The 21,431-nt window shown below is 44.2% G+C and overlaps 1 protein-coding gene across 5 annotated transcripts in view; it reads right to left on the reverse strand.

Annotated features, from left to right (window-relative positions):
- mynn (myoneurin) overlaps positions 1-21,431 on the reverse strand; it is a 467,776-nt gene that overhangs the window by 55,396 nt on the left and 390,949 nt on the right. For all 5 annotated transcript variants that reach the window (XM_063045227.1, XM_063045223.1, XM_063045224.1 and 2 more), the window contains 2 exons: positions 10,931-11,171; positions 9,963-10,122 (listed from right to left, as the gene is read on the reverse strand). In XM_063045227.1, the coding sequence (XP_062901297.1) occupies positions 9,963-10,122; positions 10,931-11,171 (401 nt within the window). The remainder of the gene's footprint in view (positions 1-9,962; positions 10,123-10,930; positions 11,172-21,431) is intronic.

Here is a 21,431-nt window from a genome sequence, read left to right on the forward strand (position 1 = left end):
ACCAGGAAGTCCTTGACAGAGCCAACAGCACAAGCATTGAGGCAAGGACCCTCCAGGCCCAGCTACGCTGGACTGGCCATGTAATCTACATGGGTGAAACAACAATCCCAAGGCAGTTGCTCTACGGTGAGCTTGAGCATGGCAGTTGCAATCAGGGCTGCCCCAAAAAAAGATTCAAAGACCATCTGAAATCGTACATCAAATGGGCAGACCTCCAGCCTCGACAACTTGAGAAGTCCGCAGCCGACAGGGCTCTGTGGCGTGCCCTGACCAGAAAAGCTGCATCTGACTTTGAGGATGACCGAAATCAGCGCCTTGCAGCAGCACGAGACCAACACCACAAAGCTGTGTATGCACCTGTTCTAAAAACCGCCATTCCATGTCCAACCTGCAACCGCATGTGTGCTTCGGCCTTCGGCCTCCGAAGCTACATGCGTATCCACAGGTGACTGCACAATGTTTAGTCTTCCTCGGACCCCGAGAGACAACCACCACTCCCTTCTTCTTCCACTTTCCCTTCTGCACCACAGACCCATGCTCAGTGCCTGTAACCCTGTCTCGTAGCATTCCCCTGGGAAGTCATCCCCCACAACAGTATCCAAAACAGTATAATTATTATTGAGGGGAATAGCCACTGGCGTGCTCTGCACTAACTGCTTATTCACATTTCCATTTCACTTGACAGTCATCCAGCCATTTGCCTCATGCAACTTCGGGTGACTACTTCCCTGTAACTCTGATCGATTATCTCCTCACTCTCCTGTACAAGCTGAAGGTCAACCAGCTGCTGCTCCAGATCCCAGACATGATCTTCAAGGAGCTGCAGCTGGATACACTTCACACAGAAGTAGGTCCCTGGGAGACTGGTTCTCCCAGGACTCCCAATATCCGGCACAAAGAACATACAACAGCTACATACTACCACTTGATACAGTAAAAGAGAAAAAAGGGAATCTTACCAGAAACTTACGCAGAGCCAATGCCTCTTCCAAGCCAAAGCCTGAGACTCTACTCTCACCACTGGCCTACTTCCAACACTGGCTGACCTGCTTGTCCCTCCTGCACTTTTAAACAAGTGTTGCCGACTTGTGAGAAGCTTCATCGCTGTAGCCTGCTTGTGTCGCTAATTGGGCTGCTGGAATGAGCTCAAATGCCTGTGAAGGTCTCCTTTTAAACAAGAGTCGCCGACTTGTTAGAAACCTCGTTGACGAGCCCGTTCCCGTCGCTGATTAGGCCACTGGAGTGAATCCGAACACACACAAAGGTCTCCTTTTAAACAAACATTGCCGGCCTGCAAGAAACCTCATCTCTGTGGCCTGCTCCTGATGCTGATTGGGCCGCTGGAAACTCCGTGGCTTTTACGTTGGCTTTGACTTTTCTTGTCAGCCACAGTTATGTCATCTTTCCTTTGGAATAATTCTTCCCCGTTCTTATCCTGTGCCTTCTGAATTGCTTCTAGAAATTCCAGACATTGCTGCTATGCCATCCTCTCTACCAGTGTTCTGTTCCAATCAATTCTGGTCAACTCCTCTCTCATGCCAAATTTCAGGGTGAATTCGAACATATCATGATCACTTTTCCCGAAGGGTTCTTTAACCTTAGGGTGTCCAATCAATTCTGGTTCACTGCACAACGCCAATCCAGAATAGCTGATCCATTGTTTTTAGGCCTTGGCTGCAGGAACAGAGTCAGGTGCCATTACTGGCTTTGGATTTAAGAACAGGGTCATGTGCCATTGTAGGCCTTGGATCTAGGAACAGGGCTTGGCGCCATTACTGGCCCTGGCAATAGTAACAGGCCACCAGGTGCCATTACTGGCATTGGCACTAGCAACAGGGTCAGGTGATATCACTAGCTTTGGTTCTAAGAACAGGGTCAGGCACCATTACTGGCCTTGGCTATTGGGTCAGGTGCCATTACTTGCCTTGGCTCTAGAAACATAGAAACATAGAAAATAGGTGCAAGAGTAGGCCATTCAGCCCTTCGAGCCTGCACCGCTATTCAGTATGATCATGCCAACTCAGAACCCTGTACCAGCCTTCCCTCCATACCCTCTGATCCCTTTAGCCATAAGGGCCATATCTAACTCCCTCTTAAGTATAGCCAATGAACTGGCCTCAACTGTTTCCTGTGGCAGAGAATTCCACAGATTCACCACTCTCTGTGTGAAGAAGTTTTTCCTCATCTCGGTCCTAAAAGGCTTCCCCTTTATTCTTAAACTGTGACCCCTCGTTCTGGACTTCCCCAACATCAGGAACAATCATCCTGCACCTAGCCTGTCCAATCCCTTTAGAATTTTATACGTTTCAATAAGATCCCCTTTCAATCTTCTAAATTCCAGCGAGTATAAGCCTAGTCAATCCAGTCTTTCATCATATGAACGTCCTGCCATCCCAGGAATCAATCTGGTGAACCTTCATTGTACTCCCTCTATGGCAAGAATGTCTTTCCTCAGATTAGGGGACCAAAACTGCACACAATACTCCAAGTGTGGTCTCACCAAGGCCTTGTACAACTGCAGTAGTACCTTGCTGCTTCTGTACTTGAATCCTCTTGCTATGAATGCCAACATACCACTCGCCTTTTTCACCGCCTGCTGTAGCTGCATGCCCACTTTCAATGACTGGTGTATAATGACACCCAGGTCTCGTTCCACCTCCCCTTTTCGTATTCGGCCACCATTCAGTTAATAATCTGCTTTCCTGTTTTTGCCACCAAAGTGGATAACCTCACATTTATCCACATTAAATTGTGTCTGCCATGAATTTGCCCACTCACCTAACCTATCCAAGTCACCCTGCATCCTCTCAGCATCCTCCTCACAGCTAACACTACCACCCAGTTTCATGTCATCCACAAACTTGGAGATGCTGCATTTAATTCCCTCGTCTAAGTCATTAATATATATTCTAAACAACTTGGCCTTGCGGTACCCCACTAGTCACTGCCTGCCATTCTGAAAAGGTCCCATTTATTCCCACTCTTTGCTTCCTGTCTGTCAACCAATTCTCTATCCACATTAATACCATACCCCCAATACTGTGTGCTTTAAGTTTGCACACTAATCTCCTGTGTGGGACCTTGTCAGAAGCCTTTTGAAAATCCAAATATACCACATCCACTGGTTCTCCCCTATCCACCCTACTAGTTACATCCTCAAAAAATTGTGCTGCGCACGCCCTGAGTACTCGCCCTGGGATGTGGTCCGGTACCACAGTCTTGTGACTGTCCACTCGTTGGAAATATCTGCAAACCTCAGCCTCAGAGATGACCAGTTTGCAGGTTGTAGCGGTGGCTTTCCTCGGAATTCATAGTTAGGACATCGAACCGAGCGTAAAAGCGATTAAGCTCATCTGGGAGAGAGGCTGCGATGTTGGCGGCACCACAATGTTCGGGCTTTGATGTCTGTGATGGTATGCAGTCCTTGCCACTAGTCACGTGTGCTATTCGTTGTGAATCTTGACTCAATCTTGTCCCTGTATTGTTGTTTCACAGCCATGATAGGTTTGCACAGATCACAGCTGCTTTTCTTGAGCTCTAGGTGATCTCCAGCGATGTAAGCTCAATGTTGCACTGTAAGTGCTGCTCGCACGGAACTACTGATCCAGGGTTTCTGGTTTGGGAAGACACTGACCGACTTCTGGGGGACAACATCGTTGGTGTACTTCCAGATGAAGCACGTGACTCCGTCCGTGAACTTGGAGACATCCTCATCGTGGAAGACGTTCCAGTTGACGTCATCGAAGCAGTCCTGCAGCAAGGAGGCCGATTGGTCAGACCAACAAAGGACGATTTCAACCATGGCTGCCTCGTGTTTCAGCTTCTGCCTGTACATTAGCAAAAGCAGGATCGAAGAGTGATCTGATTTTCCAAAAGCTGGGCAAAGGGAGCGTAACAGTGGTCAAGTGTGTTATCTCCACGAGTACTCACCTGGATGTGCTAACAAAACTACAGAGACACTCGATTAAAGTCTCCGGCGACGATGAAGGCAGCCTCTGGGTGTGCAGTCTCCAGCGTGTTGATGCCTCGTACAGTTCCTTGAGAGCCACGTCAGTATCAGCCCGCAGCAGAATGTACACTGCTGTGATGATAACACCCGTGAACTCCCTAGGCAGCCAGTAAGGTCTGCACTCCTTTGTTTCCTGCTGATAGGCAATTCTGGCTCCCATTTCAATAGACAATATTCACAAAGTTTTTTATCCGGGAACTGAACGTTAGCCAGGAGTATGCTAGGGAGTGGCGGTCAATTTGCATGCCATCTTAGCCTCACTTGGATGTTGGCCCTTCTTCCAAGGTAGTGGTGGTGTAAGAGATGAGTCTCCCATGGATCACGCAAGCAGGGGATCCCAGTGTAGGAAAGGCAGCACATAAGAGGGTAAATGCCATTTTCCCAATGTTCAGAAGGGTCAGTCTATCGTATCTGATGTGACAATCAGCTACTTGAACAGAAAATGTTAAGGAAATCGTAGGAATTAGTAGTATACTGTAGATTTGGAACGGCTAATGCAGAACAAATTGGAACATTACCAATACTACTACAGTACCTTAAAACTGAGTATTAATTCCTAATATTTATCGACAGAAGAATTCATTCGCTCACATTCTTTTGACTGTGAATGAACAGAATTAGCAAACACCTAGTGCAGATAATGGACTGCCTTCATACAATGCTACTGATGATTGCATCCTCCAGATCTTCATTTTCATTGTAACATTCAGATGATTCCTGATATCTTCAAATTCTTCATAGTTTCTAACTTGTTGAAATAGTGAGATTGTTTCACTTTCACTCTTGCTGGTGAACGCAGCAGGCCAGGCAGCATCTCTAGGAAGAGGTACAGAGGAACAGGGTCAAGCGCCATGACTGGCCCTGACTCTAGAAACGGAGTCAGGCACTATTACTGGCCTTAGCTCCGGGAAGAGGATTAGGATCTTAGAAAAATAGAGGGCTATTACCCTCGGTAATTTCTAAAGTAAGTACATGTTTGGCACAGCATTGTAGGCCTTAAGGCCTGTATTGCGCTGTGAGTTTCCTATGTTCTATGTTTTAGGTGATGTGGAGCAAGGACCAGAGGGAACACCAGCAAATGACAAATGCTTAAAATACCATACAGCCAAGACTATAAGAATTCAGAGCAAAAGTAGACCATTTGGCCCATTTCATCATGGCTGATTAATTATCCCTCTCAACTGAATTTTCCTGCCTTCTCCCTGTAACCTTTGATGCCCTGAATAATCAAGAACCTATCAACCTCTGCTTTAAATATACTCAGTGATGGCAATGAATTCCACAGATTCACCACTCTCTGGCTAAAGAAATTCCTCCTCATCTCCGTTCCAAATGGACACGCCTCTATTCTGAGGCTGTGCCCTCTGGTTTAAACTCCCCATGCTAGGAAACGTCCTCTCACATCCACTCCATTAGCTTCAATAAGTTTCAATGAGATCCTTCCTCATTCTTTTAAACTCCAGTGAGTACAGGCCCAGAACTATTAAACACTCCTCAAATGTTAACACTTTCATTCTCATGAACCTCCCCTGGACCCTCTCCAATGGTGCACATCTTTTCTCTGATAAGGGGCCTAGAACTGCTTACAATACTCAAAGTGCAGTGTCACCGATGACTTATAAAGCCTCAGCATGTCAGGCTGAATCCGCAGACAGAGAAAGAGTCACGATATGAAGTCTATTGGAAAAGGTGATGAGGAGAAGTGACATTCTGTCCTTCCATAACAGCTGTCTGACTTGCTCTGTATTTCAGACACCTACAGTCTTGTTGCTTTTCATTCTAGGAAACAGCAATTATAATATTACCAGGTTTGGATTAGTTATAGAAAAGGACAGAAATCTCACCAAGGTCTATTGCTGTAATGACAGGTCCCCTGTATGGTGACGTTATACAGCAATGGCAGGTCCCCTGAGGATGAGGCTCCCCCTGGTGGTGTCCTACTGCAATGAAGCATCCCTGTAGACAGCACCAGCCTGGCAATGCCTGTTTGCTGGTGCAGTTCCCCTTTAAGACAGCAGAACAGAAGATGCTGTGCTGGTTTAAAAGTCTGTTTAAGGAGACAAGGTTTCCGGCTCCTACTATGGAGTAACTTGCTGGCAAATACGCAGTCTCTGGTAAATAAAATTGATGTTTGCCGGACCTCATAAACACGAGAAAGTCTGCTGATGCAGGAACTCCAAGACAACATCCACAAAATGCTGGAGAAACTCAGCAGGTCAGGCAGCATCTATGGAAATGAATAAACAGTTGACATTTTGGGCCGAGGCACTTCATCAGGATCTGTTGTGTTTTTTCTTTCACTGAGGCTTGGATCCCCCACCACTCCTGACACAGTGATAAAGCTCGATGATTTCAAAATTCACTGGCAAGGTAGGACTGCTGAGTCTTTCGAAGGCAGGGGAGGTGGAGTATGTTTTATGATCAACTCCTTGTGGTGTACAAACGTTACAGTGCTGTCTCAGTTCTGTTCACCTGACCTGGAATATCTTGCAATCAAGTGTTGTCTATTTTATACGCTGCAGGAGTTTTTAGCCATTATCTTGGTCGCAGTGTATATCCCACCTCAGGCCCATGTCAAACAGGCACTACAGAAACTAATCAACAAGCATGAAACAGCAGGTCCTGATGTCTTCCCCATCATTTTGGGGGATTTTAAGCAGATGAACTTGAAAAAGTTTCTAAATAATTATTACCAACATATCACTTGTGGTACCAGAGGAGCCAACACACCGGACAGCTGCTACACTAACATCAAGAGTGCTTACGGTGTGATCCCATGCCCACAGTTGGAAAGTCTAATCCTCAGGCAGAGACTGAGGACCGCAGCACCAGTAGTGAGGACCAAGAATGTGTGGACAAGGGAGGCACAGGAGTGCTTATAGGACTGCTTTGAATCAGTGGATTGGACTGTATTCATGGATTCATCTTCGAGTCTGAATGAGTATGCCTCAATTGTCACTAACTTCATTAAAACCTGTGTGAATGAGTGTATGTGCCTATAAGAACAGACTGGACAATACCTGAATCAAAAGCCATAAGACCATAGACCTTAAGACATAGGAGTAGAATTAGGCCATTCAGCCCATTGAGTCTGCTCTGCCATTTCATCATGGCTGATCCTGGATCCCACTCAATCACTTACACTGCCCTCTCACCGTATCACTTGATGCTCTGACAAATCAGGAATCTATCAATCTCTGCTTCAAATATACCCACGGATCTGGCCTCCGCTGCAGTCTGTGGCAGAGCATTCCACAGATTCACCACTCTTTGGCTAAAAAAATTCCTCCTTACTTCTGTTCCAAAAGATCGCCCTTCAATTTCGAGGCTGTGCCCTCTAGTTCTGGACACCCCGCCATAGGAAACATTCTCTCCACATCCACCTCTTCCAATTCTTTTAACATTCGGTAGGTTTCAATGAGATCCCCACGCATTCTTACTTCATTTTGGTAGGTCAAATGATGGCAGAATTTAGTATTAATGGTAAGACTCTTGGCAGTGTGGAGGATCAGAGGAATCTTGGGTTAAGAAGGCATATGGTGCATTGGCCTTCATCAATCATGGGATTGATAAGAGCCGAGAGGTAATGTTGCAGCTGTATACGACCCTGGTCAGACCCCACTTGGAGTACTGTGCTCAATTCTGGTCACCTCACTATAGGAAGGACGTGGAAATCATAGAAAGGGTGCAGAGGAGATTTACAAGGATGTTGCCTGGATTGGGGAGCACGCCTTATGAGAATAGGTTGAGCAAACTCGGCCTTTTCTCCTTGGAGCGACGGAGGATGAGAATGACTTGATATAGGTGTATAAGATAATGAGAGGCATTGATTGTGTGGATAGTCAGAGGCTTTTCCCCAGGGCTAAATTGGGTAGCATGAGAGGGCATAGTTTTAAGGTGTTTGGAAGAAGGTACAGAGGAGATGTCAGGGGTAAGTTTTTTATGCAGAGAGTGGCGAGCGTGTGGAATGGGCTGCCGGTGGTGGCGGTAGAGGCAGAAACAATAGGCTCTTTTAAGAGACTCCTGGATCAGTACAAGGAGCTAAGAAAAATAGAGGGCTATGGGTAACCCTGGGTAATTTCTAAGGTAAGGACGTGTTCGGCACAGCTTTGAGGGTCGAAGGGCCTGAATGTGCTGTAGGTTTTCTATGTTTCTATATCTATCCTGCAGCTTGTGAACTATTCCAAGAAACTTCACCATCTCTGCACTGCCATCATCCCTGCCAGTATCCCCCTACAATCCACTGGGCAAGCTCCTCTCTCATGCCTCTGTAATTCATTTTATTCTATTGCAATACTGATACATGTGACATGCTTTTTCCTCTCAAATTGCAGTACGAATTCAATCATACTATGATCATTGCCTCCTAAGGATTCTTTTATGTTAAGCTCCCTAATAAGATCTGGGTTATTACAAAACACCTAATCTAAGATAGCCTTTCCCCAAGTAGGCTCAAGCACAAGCTGCTCTAAAAACCCATATTGTAGGCATTCAACAAATTCTCACTCTTGAAATCCGACACCAAACTAATTTTCCCAATCCCCTTCAATTGAGAAATAAATAACCTGACTTGGTCCAACCAAGCAGCGTTCACTGCCAAGAAGGCCCACCAGCGACTTTACTTCCTGAAAAAAATAAAGAAATTTGGTCTGTCCCCTAAAACCCTCACTAATTTTTATAGATGCACCGTAGAAAGAATTCTTCTACGGTGCATCACAACCTGGTATGGAAGTCCTGTCCAAGACCAAAAGAAGCTGCAGAAGATTGTGAACACAGCACAGCACATCACACAAACCAATCTTCTGTCCTTGGACTCACTTTACACCGCACACTGTCGCAGCAGTGCTGCCAGGATAATCAAGGACACGACCCACCCAGCCAACACACTTTTCATCCCTCTTCCCTCCGGGAGAAGGCTCAGGAGCTTGAAGACTTGTATGGCCGGATTTGGGAACAGCTTCTTTCCAACTGTGATAAGACTGCTGAACGGATCCTGACCCGTACCCTCCAAATATCCGGACCTGCCTCTTGGTTTTTTGCACTACCTTATCTTCCATTTTTTAATTTTCTATTTATGATTTATAATTTAAATTTTTAATATTTACTAATTTTTACTATTTTTAATATTTAATATTTGTAATCCAGGGAGTGAGAAGCGCAGAATCAAATATCGCTGTGATGATTGTACGTTCTAGTATCAATTGTTTGGTGACAATAAAGTATAAAGTATAATTTCTCTTTGTTCCATTGACACTTAATAAAACAACCATGAAGCAACAAGCTTTGTGCCTCTTCCCTGATGTCCGAAAGAACATTGGATTAAAAACATCAGAATCCAACACTTGGACGGTGTCTCTTAGTTAGTGTGGAACAATGGGGACAAAATGCCTGCTTCTGCACTCAATGACCCAAAGACTGTAAAGGACAGAAAGCAATTTCCCAGATACTTTACCGATCGTGTGGATAGTCAGTGGCTTTTTCCCGGGGCTGAAATAGCTAACACTAAAGGGCACAGCTTTAAGGTGCTTGTAAGTAGGTACAGAGGAGATGTCGGGGTAAGTTTTTTATGCAGAGTGGTGAGTGTGTGGAATAGGCTGCCGGCGACGGTGGTGGAGGTGGATACAATAGGGTCTTTTAAGAGACTCCTGCATAGGTACATGGAGCTTAGAAACATAGAGGGCTATGGGTAACCCTTGGTAATTTGTAAAGTAAGTACATGTTTGGCATATAATTGTGGGCCAAAAGACCTGTGTTGTTCTGTAGTTTTTCTATTTTTCTGAATCTCTTTCAATCCAACCTATTGCTAAATATTTCTTCATGCATTAATATATTTTAATTCCCAAAACAACAGAGAGTATCCCAGGTAACAGTTAACAAAGAACAAGAGAAATTCAGCATCTCTGCTGATCGATGGCAGTAAGTTGCTTCACATGAGGTGTAAAACATCCATTACCTGGCATGGATTTTCAGATTACTGGAAGTTGCAAACTGTAAGTTGCAAACGTCACAGGAGTATGGCTTTTTCTCGCCATGATGCATGCGATTGTGGAAGACCAGCTGACATTTCTGAGCAAAGCTTTTATCACACATGTCACACTGATAGGGCTTCTCACCTGTAACAGGTTACAGCAGAGAGACAGTCAGCAGCCAGCACATATAGAAACACAAGAGATTCTGCAAAATACACAAAATGCTGGAGGAACTCAGAGGATCAGGCAGCATCTATGGAAATGAATAAATACAATACTCCAAGTATGGTCTCACGAGTGTCTTATAAAGCCTCAAAATTACATCCCTGCTCTTATATTCTATACCTCTAGAAATGAATGCAGCAGGTTCCACTCCTGTATCGAATAAAGTTGCCACTGCGTGTATACATCTGTATTATACTCTGGTGTAATCATGACAGATTTGTAGGGATTACTCCGGCAAGTTTAATGCAGTTATATCTGCCCCTACCAGTGCTGTCTCCAGAATAATAGTGACAGTTCTCCACCGACCCTGTACCAATGGGTATACTCTGCTTTTGAAGAGCTGGCACTAAAATACCACAACCCATGTTTATTTATTTAGAGATATAGGGTGGAACAGGCCCTTCTGGTCCTTTGAACCGCTCCGCCCAACAATGATTTAACCTGAGACTAGTTGCAGGACAATTTACAAATGCCTAATCAACCTACTAACCAGTACGTCTTTGGACTGTGAGAGAAAACCAGGAACATCCGGACGAAACCCATGTAGTCAAAGGGAGGACATACAAACTCCTTACTGCAATTGACGGGATTGAATTCCCAACTCTGACATCCCAAGCTTTAAGAGCGTCACGTTAACCGATGTGCTACCATGCAGTCACCTACTGCAAACCTAGTGACAATAACAAATCAATTTGTATTGTACAAATCCCGTTTCAATGCTGCCCACCTGTATGTGTGCGGACGTGAGTTTTCAGCTGGTTACACTGAGTGAATGCTTTCGCACAGAGCTGACACACGTATGGCTTCAGTCCTTTGTGAATCCTCATATGTCGCCGCAGGCTGCTGGCTTCAGAAAACATTTTCCCGCACATGTTACACATTGGCTTCATTTTCAACTGCTTCCCATTGCCTTCTCTATCATCTGGAGATTCAGCACAGCCATCGCCAGCCAAGAGCTTTGATTTCCTCTTCACACATAGAACACAAGACAAAGCACACAGTACAGCATGGGAAAAGACCCTTCAGCCCACAATGTTCTGCTGAACCAATTAATTAGTCATCAATAGGCCAACCTATCTCATTTGCTGACACAATGTCCATGTCCTTTCATTTTCCTTACATTCATGTGTCTATCTAAATGCCTCTTAAATGTCTCTAATGGAACTGCCTCTACCACCATCCCAGGCAGCGCATTAAAGACACCCACCACTCTCTGAGTAAAAAGAAACTAGCCCCTCACATCTCCCTTGAAATTATCCCATCTCACCTCAAATAAATGCTGTCTGGGTATTAGATATTTGAACCCTGGGAGAAAGATACTGTCTGTCTACCCTCTAACACCATAAGACCAGAAGATATAGGAACAAAATTAGGCCATTTGGTCCATTGAGTCTGCTTCGTTATTTCATCATGGCTGATCCATTCTTTCTCTCAGCCCCAGTCTCCTGCTTTCCTTCCATATCCCTTCATGCCCTGACCTAGCAAGAATCTATCAACCTCTGCCTTAAATTTACATAAAGACTTCGCCTCCACACCTAACTGTGGCAACAAATTCCACAGATTCACCACACTATGGCAAAAGAAATTCCTCCTCATCTCTGTTCTAAAAGGATGCCCTCCTATTATGAGGCTGTGTCCTCTGGTCTGAGACTCTGACACCATTGGAAACATCCTATCCACATCCACTCTATAATACCTTACACTATTCAATAGGTTTCAATTAGATCACCCTTCATTCTTCTGAATTCCAGTGAGTGGCCCAGACCCAGCAAACGCTCTTCATATTACAAGTCCTTCAATCCTACAATAATTTTCGAGAACCTCCTTTGAACCCTCTCCAATGTCAGCACATCCTTGCTATGATAAGGGGCCCAAAACTATTCACAATATTCCAAGTTGAGGACTCACCAGTGCTTTATGAAGCATTCTTGCTTTTGTATACTAGTCCTCTTGAAATGAGTGCTAACATCGCATTTGCCTTGGTCCCCACAGTTGCAAATTAACCTTCAGGGAATCCTGCACAAGGACTCCGGAGTCCCTTTGTACCTCAGATTTTTGTATTTTCTCTCCATTTAGAAAATAGTCAACCCTTTCATTTCTATAAGACCATAAGACATAGGAACAAAATCAGGCCATTCAGCCTACTGAGCCTACTCCACTATAGGAGACAACCTCTTCACATCCACCCTATCTAGTCCTTTCAACATTTGACAGGTTTCAGTGAGATCCCCTGCATTCTTCTAAATTCCAGTGAGTACCGGCCCAAAACTGCCAAACATTCCTCATAGGTTAACCCCTTCATTCCTGGACTCATCCTTGTGAACCTCCTCTGGTCTTTCTCCAATGACAACACATCCTTTCTGGGGTAACGGAGGCAAAAATGTTGACAATATTCTGATTAATGTCTTATAAAAGCTCAGAATTATTTCCTAGCTTTTATATTCTATTCCCCTTAAAATAAATGCCAACATCGCATTTGCTTTGTTTTTTATAGACCTGACCCGTAAATTAACCTTCTGGGAGTCTTGCACAAGGACTCCAAAGTCCCTCTGCACCTTTGCTGTTTGAACCTCTCCCCATTTAGATATTAATTTGCACTTTTGTTCCTTTTACCAAAATGCATTATAAGAACATAAGAAATAGGAGCAGGAGTAGGCCATCTGGCCCATTAAGTCTGCTCTGCCATTCAATAATATCATGGCTGATCTGGTCACGGGCTCGACTCCACCCACTCGTCTTTTACCCATAACCCTCAGTTCCCCTACAATGCAAAAATCTATCCAACATTGTCTTAAATATACTTTGAGGTAGCCTCCACTGCTTCATTGGATACAGAACTCCAGAGATTCACCACCCTCTGAGAAAAGCAGTTCCTCTTCACCTCCATCCTAAATCTACTTCCCCAAATCTTGAGGCTATGTCCCCTAGTTCTAGTCCCACCTGCCATTATCATACATTTCTCAACACTGTATTCCATCTGCCATTTTTTGCTCATTCTTCCAATTTGTCTAAGTCCTGCTGCAATCGCATTGCTTCCTCAGCACTACCTACCCCTCCACCTATCTTCACATCATCCGCAAACTTTGCCACAAAGCCATCAATTCCATTATCCAAATCATTGACAAACAATGTGAAAGGCAGCCGCCTCAGTACTGACCTCTGAGTAACACCACTAGTCACTGGCAGCCAACCAGAAAAGGCCCCTTTTATTCCCACTCACTGCCTCCTTCCTGTCAGCCATTCCCCTATCTATGCCAGTATCTTTCCCGTAACGCCATAGGATTTCATCTTGTATGTGGCACCTTATCATTTGCTTTCTCAAAATCCAATTAAATAACACCAACTCTCTTTCCTTTGTCCACCCTGCTTGTTACTTCCTTGAAAAACTCTTAACACATTTGTCAGGCATGATCTCCCTTTAAAGAAACCATGCTGACTTGACTTATTTTATCATTAGTTTCCAAGACCCCCGAAACCTCATCCTTAATAATAGACTCCAACACTTTCCCAACCTCTGAGGTTAGGCTAATCTTCCAATCCTCCGGGACCAAGTCAGAATCAAGAGATTTTTGCAAGATCATGAACAATCCATCCGTTATCTATTCAGCAACTTCTCTCAGGACTCAGCAATGTCGTCCATCTGACCTAGGTGACTTATCCACCTTAAGAGTTTTCAGTTTGCCTTACACTTTTTCCTTTGTAATAGCAATGGCATTCACTCCTTCTCCCTGACACTCACGGACCTCTGGCACACTGCTAGTGTCCTCCACAGTGAAGACAGACGCCAAGTACCCATTAAGTTCATCTGCCATTTCTTTGTCCCCCATTACCACCTCACCAGTGTTATTTTCCACTGGTCCAATATCAACTCTCACCTCTTATATAACTGAAAAACCTTTGGTATCCTGCTTTATATTACTGGCTAGTTCGCACTCATATTTCATCTTTTCCCTTCTAATAACTTTTTAAACACAAAATAATCTGCAGATGCTGGGGTCAAAGCAACACTCACAACACGCTGGAGGAACTCAGCAGGTCGGGCAGCATCCGTGGAAAAGATTGGTCGACGTTTCGGGCCGGAGCGTTGACCGATCTTTTCCACGGATGCTGGTCGACCTGCTGAGTTCCTCCAGCATGTTGTGAGGGTTGCTAATAACTTTTTAAACCACCTTTTGTTCTATTTTAAAAGCTCCCCAATCATCAGACTTCCCACTCGTTTTTGCTACCTTATTTGCCCTTCCTTCGGTTTTTATGCAGTCGTTAATTTCTCTTGTCAGTAACAGTTGCCTACTTCTGCCATTTGAGAACAACTTCTTCTAAGGGACATATCTACCCTTGTGAACTATTCCCAGAAACTTCAGCCATCTCTGAACTGCCATCATCCCAGCCTGTATTCTCCTCCAGTCCACCTGGGCAAGCTCCTCTCTCATGCCTCTGTAATTCCCTTTATTCCATTGCAATACTGATACATATGATTTATGCTTCTCCCTCTCAAACTGCAGTACAAATTCAATCATATTATGATCAATGTCTCCTAAGGGTTCCTTTACATTAAGCTTCCTAATAAGATCATCCCACTGACTTTTGCTACCTTATATGCCCTTATATAACAACACCCAATCTAAGATGGCTTCTCTCCGAGTAGGCTTAAGCAAAAGCTGCTCTAAAAAGCCATCTCATAGGCATTCAACTAATTCCTTCTCCTGTAATCTAACACCAACCTGATTTTCCCTATTTCCTTGCACATTGAAGTAACCTATTACAGTTGTGTCATAACCCTTATTACATGCCTTTTCCAGTCTCCTTTAGCATCTCAACCCCACATCTTGGCTACTATTTGGAGGACTATATATGATGGCCATAATGTATTTTTTTTTTACCGGTTTTAACTGCCAGTCTTCCATACAACCTTGCCCAGGCCTGCGCCCTGGAAACCTTCCAAGGCACAAATCCATGGTCTCATGAGACTAACGGATGCCTATGTTCTATTTTTTCACCCTTGCAGTTTCTTAATTGCAGCCACAAAGATTCAACATTCTCTGACCCTTTGTCACCTCTTTCTAAAGATGTAATTTCATCTCTTGCCAACAAAACCAAACCACCACCTATTCTTCCTGCCTGTCAGGCAAGATTTTCCCCTGAGGATACAATGCTGACTATGGCCTATTTTATCATGTGCCTCCAAGTACCCCGAAACCACATCCTTAACAATTGACTCCAAAGTTGATGAGGGTAAAGTAGTGGATGTTGTCTATATGGACTTCAGTAAGGCCTTTGACAAGGTTCCACACGCAAAGTTAGTTAGGAAAGTTCAATCGTTAGGGATTAATATTGAAGTAGTAAAATAGATTCAACAGCGGCTGGATGGGAGATGCCAGAGAGTAGTGGTGAATAACTGTTCGTCAGGTTGGAGGCCGGTGACTAGTGGTGTGCCTCAGGGATCTGTAGCGGGTCCAATGTCGTTTGCCATATACATTAATGATCTAGATGATGGGTGATAAATTGGATTAGTAAGGATGCAGATGATACTAGGATAGGTGTCGTTGTGGATAATGAAGTAGGCTTTCAAAGCTTGCAGAGAGATTAGGAAAGTTAGAAGAGTGGGCTGAAAGATGGGAGATGGAGTTTAATGCTGAAAAATGTAAGGTGCTACATTTTGGTAGGACTAATCAAAACAGGACATATAAGGTAAATGGTAAGGCATCGAAGAATGCCGTAGAACAAAGAGATCTAGGAATAATGGTGTATAGTTCCCTGAAGGTGGAATCTCACGTGGATAGGGTGGTGAAGAAAGCTTTTGGTATGCTGGCCTTTATAAACCAGAGCATTGAGTGTAGGAGTTGGGATGTAATGTTAAAATTATACAAGGCATTGGTAAGGTCAAATTTGGAGAATTGTGTACAGTTCTGGTCACCGAATTATAGGAAAGATGTCAATAAAATTGAGACAGTACAGAGAAGATTTACTGGAACATTACCTAGTTTTCAGCACCTAGGTTACAGAGAAAGGTTGAACAAGTTGGGTCTTTATTCTTTGGAGTGTAGAAGGTTGAGGGGGGACTTGATAGAGGTATTTAAAATTATGAGGGGTACAGATAGAGTTGACATGGATAGGCTTTTCCATTGAGAGTAGAGGAGATTCAAACAAGAGGACATGTTGAGAGTTAAGGGGCAAAAGTTTAGGGCTAACATGAGGGGGAACTTCTTCGAGAGTGGTACCTGTGGGAAACGAGCTTCCAGTAGAAGTGGTAGAGGCAGGCTCGATACTGTCATTTAAAGTAAAACTGGATAGCTATATGGACAGGAAAGGAATGGAGGGTTATTGGCTGAGTGCGGGTCGGAGGGACTAGGTGAGAGTAAGCAATTGGCACGGACTAGAAGGGCCGAGATGGCCTGTTTCCGTGCTGTAATTTTTATATGGTTATCATATTCCCAACATTGAGGTCAGACTAAGTGGCCTGTAATTTTCTTTCATTTGCCTCTCGCCCTTTTGAAAAGTGGAGTGACATTTGCAATTTTCCATTCCTCTAGAACCATGCCAGAGTTAATTGATTCTTGAAAAATCATTACTAATGCCTCCACAATCTCTTCAGCCACCTCTTTCACAATCTGGTGGAAATAACTTATCTACCTTCAGACCTTTCAGTTTCACAAGAACCTTCTCCTGAGTAGTAGGAACTTCACACAATTCTGCTCCTTTACACTGTTGATCTTACAGCATATTAACATAGAATAGTACAGCACAGTACAGGCCCTTTGGCCCACAATTTTGTGCCGACCCTCAAACCCTGCCTCCCATATAAGTCCCCACCTTAAATTCCTCCATATACCTGTCTAGTAGTCTCTTAAACTTCACTAGTGTATCTGCCTCCACCACTGATTAGGGCAGTGTATTCCACGCACCAACCACTCTCTGAGTAAAAAACCTTCCTCTAATATCCCCCTTGAACTTCCCACCCCTTACCTTAAAGCCATGTCCTCTTGTATTGAGCAGTGTGCCCTGGGGAAGAGGCGCTGGCTATCCACTCTATCTATTCCTCTTATTATCTTGTACACCTCTATCATGTCTCCTCTCATCCTCCTTCTCTCCAAAGAGTAAAGCCCTAACTCCCTTAATCTCTGATCATAATGCATACTCTCTAAACCAGCCAGCATCCTGGTAAATCTCCCCTGTACCCTTTCCAATGCTTCCACATCCCTCCTATAGTGAGGTGACCAGAACTGGACACAGTACTCCAAGTGTGGCCTAACCAGAGTTTTACAGAGCTGTATCATTACATCGCAACTCTTCCAGTCTATCCCTCGACTTATGAAGGCTAACCTCCCATAAGCTTTCTTAACTACCCTATCCACCTGTGAGGCAACTTTCAGGGATCTGTGGACATGTACCCCGAGATCCCTCTGCTCCTCTACACTACCAAGTATCCTGCCATTTACTTTGTACTCTGCCTTGGAGTTTGTCCTTCCAAAGTGTACCACTTCACTCTTCTCTGGGTTGAACTCCATCTGCCACTTCTTAGCCTACTTCCGCATCCTGTCAATGTCTCTCTGCAATCTTTGATAATCCTCTACACTATCTACACCACCACCAACCTTTGTGTCATCTGCAAACTTGCCAACCCACCCTTCTACCCCCACATCCAAGTTGTTAATAAAAATCACGAAAATTGCTGGTGCCTTCCAGTGAGGAATGATGCAAGACACTTTTTCAGTTCATCCCCCATTCCTATCTCTGCACAATCATTTCCCTGCAGTCCGATACTCTCACCTCTTTTACACTTCATGTATCTGAAGAAACTTTTGGTATCCTCTTTAATATTATTGGCTAGTTTACATTCACATTCTGTCTTTTTCTTCTTCATTACTTTTTTAGATGTCTTCTTTTGGTTTTTAAAAGCTTCCCAATAATTTTTGTTCTATTATATGTCCTATTATGTTGGCTTTGACTTCTTTGTTACCCACGGTTATGTCCTCATGCCTTGAGAATATTTCTTCGTCTTTGGGATGTATATATCCTGTGCCTTCCAAATTGTTTCCAGAAATTCCAGCCGTTGCTTCTCTACCATCTTCCCTGCCGCTATTCTTTTACAATCAATTTTGGCCAGCTCCTCTCTCACATCACTGTAATTCCCTTTACTCCATTATAATACGGATAAATCTGACTTTAGCTTCTCGTTCTCTAATTGCAGGATGAACTCATATAATGATGTATGTGATTCCCATCAGAGTCTTCTTAACCTTGCACTTTCTCAGCTCTACCCACAATGATTCGACACCTTCCAACCGTATGTCTCCGCTTTCTAATGTTTCTAATGTTTTGAATTTTTTTTACCAACTAAACCACACCAACCCCTCTGTGTACCTGTCTGTCCTTTTACATAATGTGTATCCTTAACAATGGATGGTGCAATCCTGGTCATATTACGATCGAGGAACGTGTTTGTAGCCCGGATATTGAACTTTTTGCTGTTGGACTCCGGCCATATTCCACCGAGATACAACACTGGGCGTCTTCGGAGGCTGTTCCTGCCGGCGGCCATCAAACTTTGCAGCTCCTCCCGTGGAGGGTCAGACACCCTGAGCCAATAGGCTGGTCCTGGACTTATTTCCATCTGGCATAGTTTGCATGTTGTTGTCTGATTGTTTGTGGTTTTTGTATTTCTATATTTATGCTCTATTCTTGGTTGGTGCAGCTGTAACGAAACTCAATTTCCCTCGGGATCAATAAAGTATATCTATGTCTATCCTTGGACATTGAGTTCCCACACATTTCAGCCACAATTCAATGATACCCACAATGTCATACTGCCAATCTGTAACTATGCTACAAGTTCACCTATTTTATTCTGTAACCTTGTGTATTCCAAGGAATAAATCCTAACCTGTTCAATATTTCTTTATTACTCAGTTCCTCCAGTAGCTCTATCTATCTGTGCCATCACTTTCAAAGAATTATGGACCTGTATTCCCAAATCCCTTTGTTCTGCCACACTGCTCAGTGCCCTTCCATTCAATGTGTTAAGACCTAGCATGGTTAGTCCAACTGAAGTACAACACCTCTCACTTGTCTGCATTAATTCTACCTGCTATTTTTCAGCCCATTTTTCCAGCTGGTCTAGATCCCACTGCAAGCACTGAAAGATTTCCTCGCTGTTGAGTACAACCACAAACTTGGTGTCATCTAAAAAGTTGCTTATCGAGTTTACCATATTATCATCCAGATTGTTGATATAGATGACAAACTAGGGACCCAACACCAATCCCTGCAGCACTCCACTCATCACAGGCTTCCAGTCAGAGAGGCAACGATCTGCTACGACTGACTTCTCCCACAAAGCCGATGTCTAATCCAATTTACTACCTCATCTTAAATGCTGAGCGACTGAACTTTGTTAACCAACCTTTCTTAAACAGTGGAACAACATTAGCTATCTTCCAATCTTTCAGTACCTCATCTGTCGCTAAGGATAATTTAAATATCTCTGCTAGGGCCCCGGCAATTTCTGCATTTGCCTCCCACAGGGTCCAAGGGAACACCTGAGGATTTATCAGTCATAGTGCTGAACAGCACAGAAACAGGCCCTCTGCCAACACGTACTCCATACCTAAACCATTTAGACTGCATATTTCCATCAACCTGCATCACGACCGTAGCCCTCCATACCCCTACTATCCATGTTCCTATCCAAACTTGTCTCAAACAAGGGACGGTGAGGAGATAATTGGTCAAAATTACAGGGAAGTAGACACCCCAAAGTTGCAGGAAGGAAGTAGCTGGGTGACTGTCAGGAGAAATGGAAATAGGCAGTTAGAGCAGAGCACACCTGTGGTCATTCCCCTCAAAAATAAGTATACCGCTTTGGATACTTTTTTGGGGGATGACCTCGCGGGAGAATGCCACGGCAAACGGGTTACAGGCACTGAGCATGGGTCTGTGGTGCAGAAGGGAAAGAGAAAAAGGGAGTGGTAGTGACAGGGGACTCAATAGTGAGGGCAACAGACAGGAGATTCTGTGGACATGAACAGGACACACGGATGATATGTTGCCTCCCCGGTGCCAGGGTCAGGGACATCTCAGATCATGTACTCAGCATTTTGGAGAGACAGGGAGAGCAGCCAGATGTCTTGGTACATATTGGTACCAATGACATAGGTAGGAAAAGCAATGAGGTCCTGAAAAGAGAATTCAGAGAGCTAGATAGAAAGTAGAGAAGCAGGACCTACCAGGTAGTAATTCCTGGATTGCTGCCTGTGCCACGTGTCAGTGAGGGTAGAAACAGGATGATTTGGCAGATAAATGCGTGGCTGAGAAGCTGGTGCAGGGGGCAGGGCTTCAGGTTCTTGGATCATTGGGATCTCTTCTGGGGGAGGTATGACTTGTTCAAAAGTGACAAATTGCACCTGAACCTAAGAGGGAACCAATATTCTCGCAGGCTGGTTTGTTAGAGCTGTTGGAAAGGGTTTAAACTAATTTGGCAGGGGGGTGGAAACCAGAGTGAAGGGACACAGGACAGGACGGATGGTAAAAAAGTAAAGATAGCATGCAGTCAGACTGTCAGGAAGGGGAGGCAGGTGATAGAACTTAGTTGCAGCCAACAGGCTGAGTATCAAATCATCAGTGATGCAGAATCAGAAAGGATAGCAAATACGGTACTCAAGGTGTTGTATCTATATGCGTGTAGTATAAGAAATAAGGTGGATGATCTTGTTGCACTATTACAGATTGCCAGGTGGGATGTTGTAGCCATCACTGAAGGATGATTGTAGTTGGGAGCTGGATGTCCAAGATTACACAATATATCGGAGGGATAGGAAGGTAGGAAGAGAGGGTGGTGTGCCTCTACTGGTAAAGAATGGCATCAAATCAGTAGAAGGGTGTGACATAGGATCGGAAGATGTTGGATCCTTGTGGGTTGAGTAAAGAAACTGCAAGTGTAAAAGGACGTTGATGGCAGTTATATACAGGCCTTCCAACAGTGGCTGGGAGGTGGACCACAGGTTACAACAGGAAATAAAAAAGACGTGGCAAAAGGGCAATTTTATGGTAGTCATGGTAGATTTTAACATGTAGGTCGATTAGGAATATCAGTTTGGTCATGGATCTCAAGAAAGTGAGCTTGTTGAATGCCTAAGAGATAGTTTTTAGAGTAGTTTACCGCTAGCCTACTAGGGGATCAGCTATATTGGATTGGGTGTTATGTAATGAACCAGATGCAATTAGGGAGCTTA

This window comes from Mobula hypostoma, chromosome 4 (genome assembly GCF_963921235.1).
Source record: "Mobula hypostoma chromosome 4, sMobHyp1.1, whole genome shotgun sequence".
NCBI lineage: Eukaryota > Metazoa > Chordata > Chondrichthyes > Myliobatiformes > Myliobatidae > Mobula > Mobula hypostoma.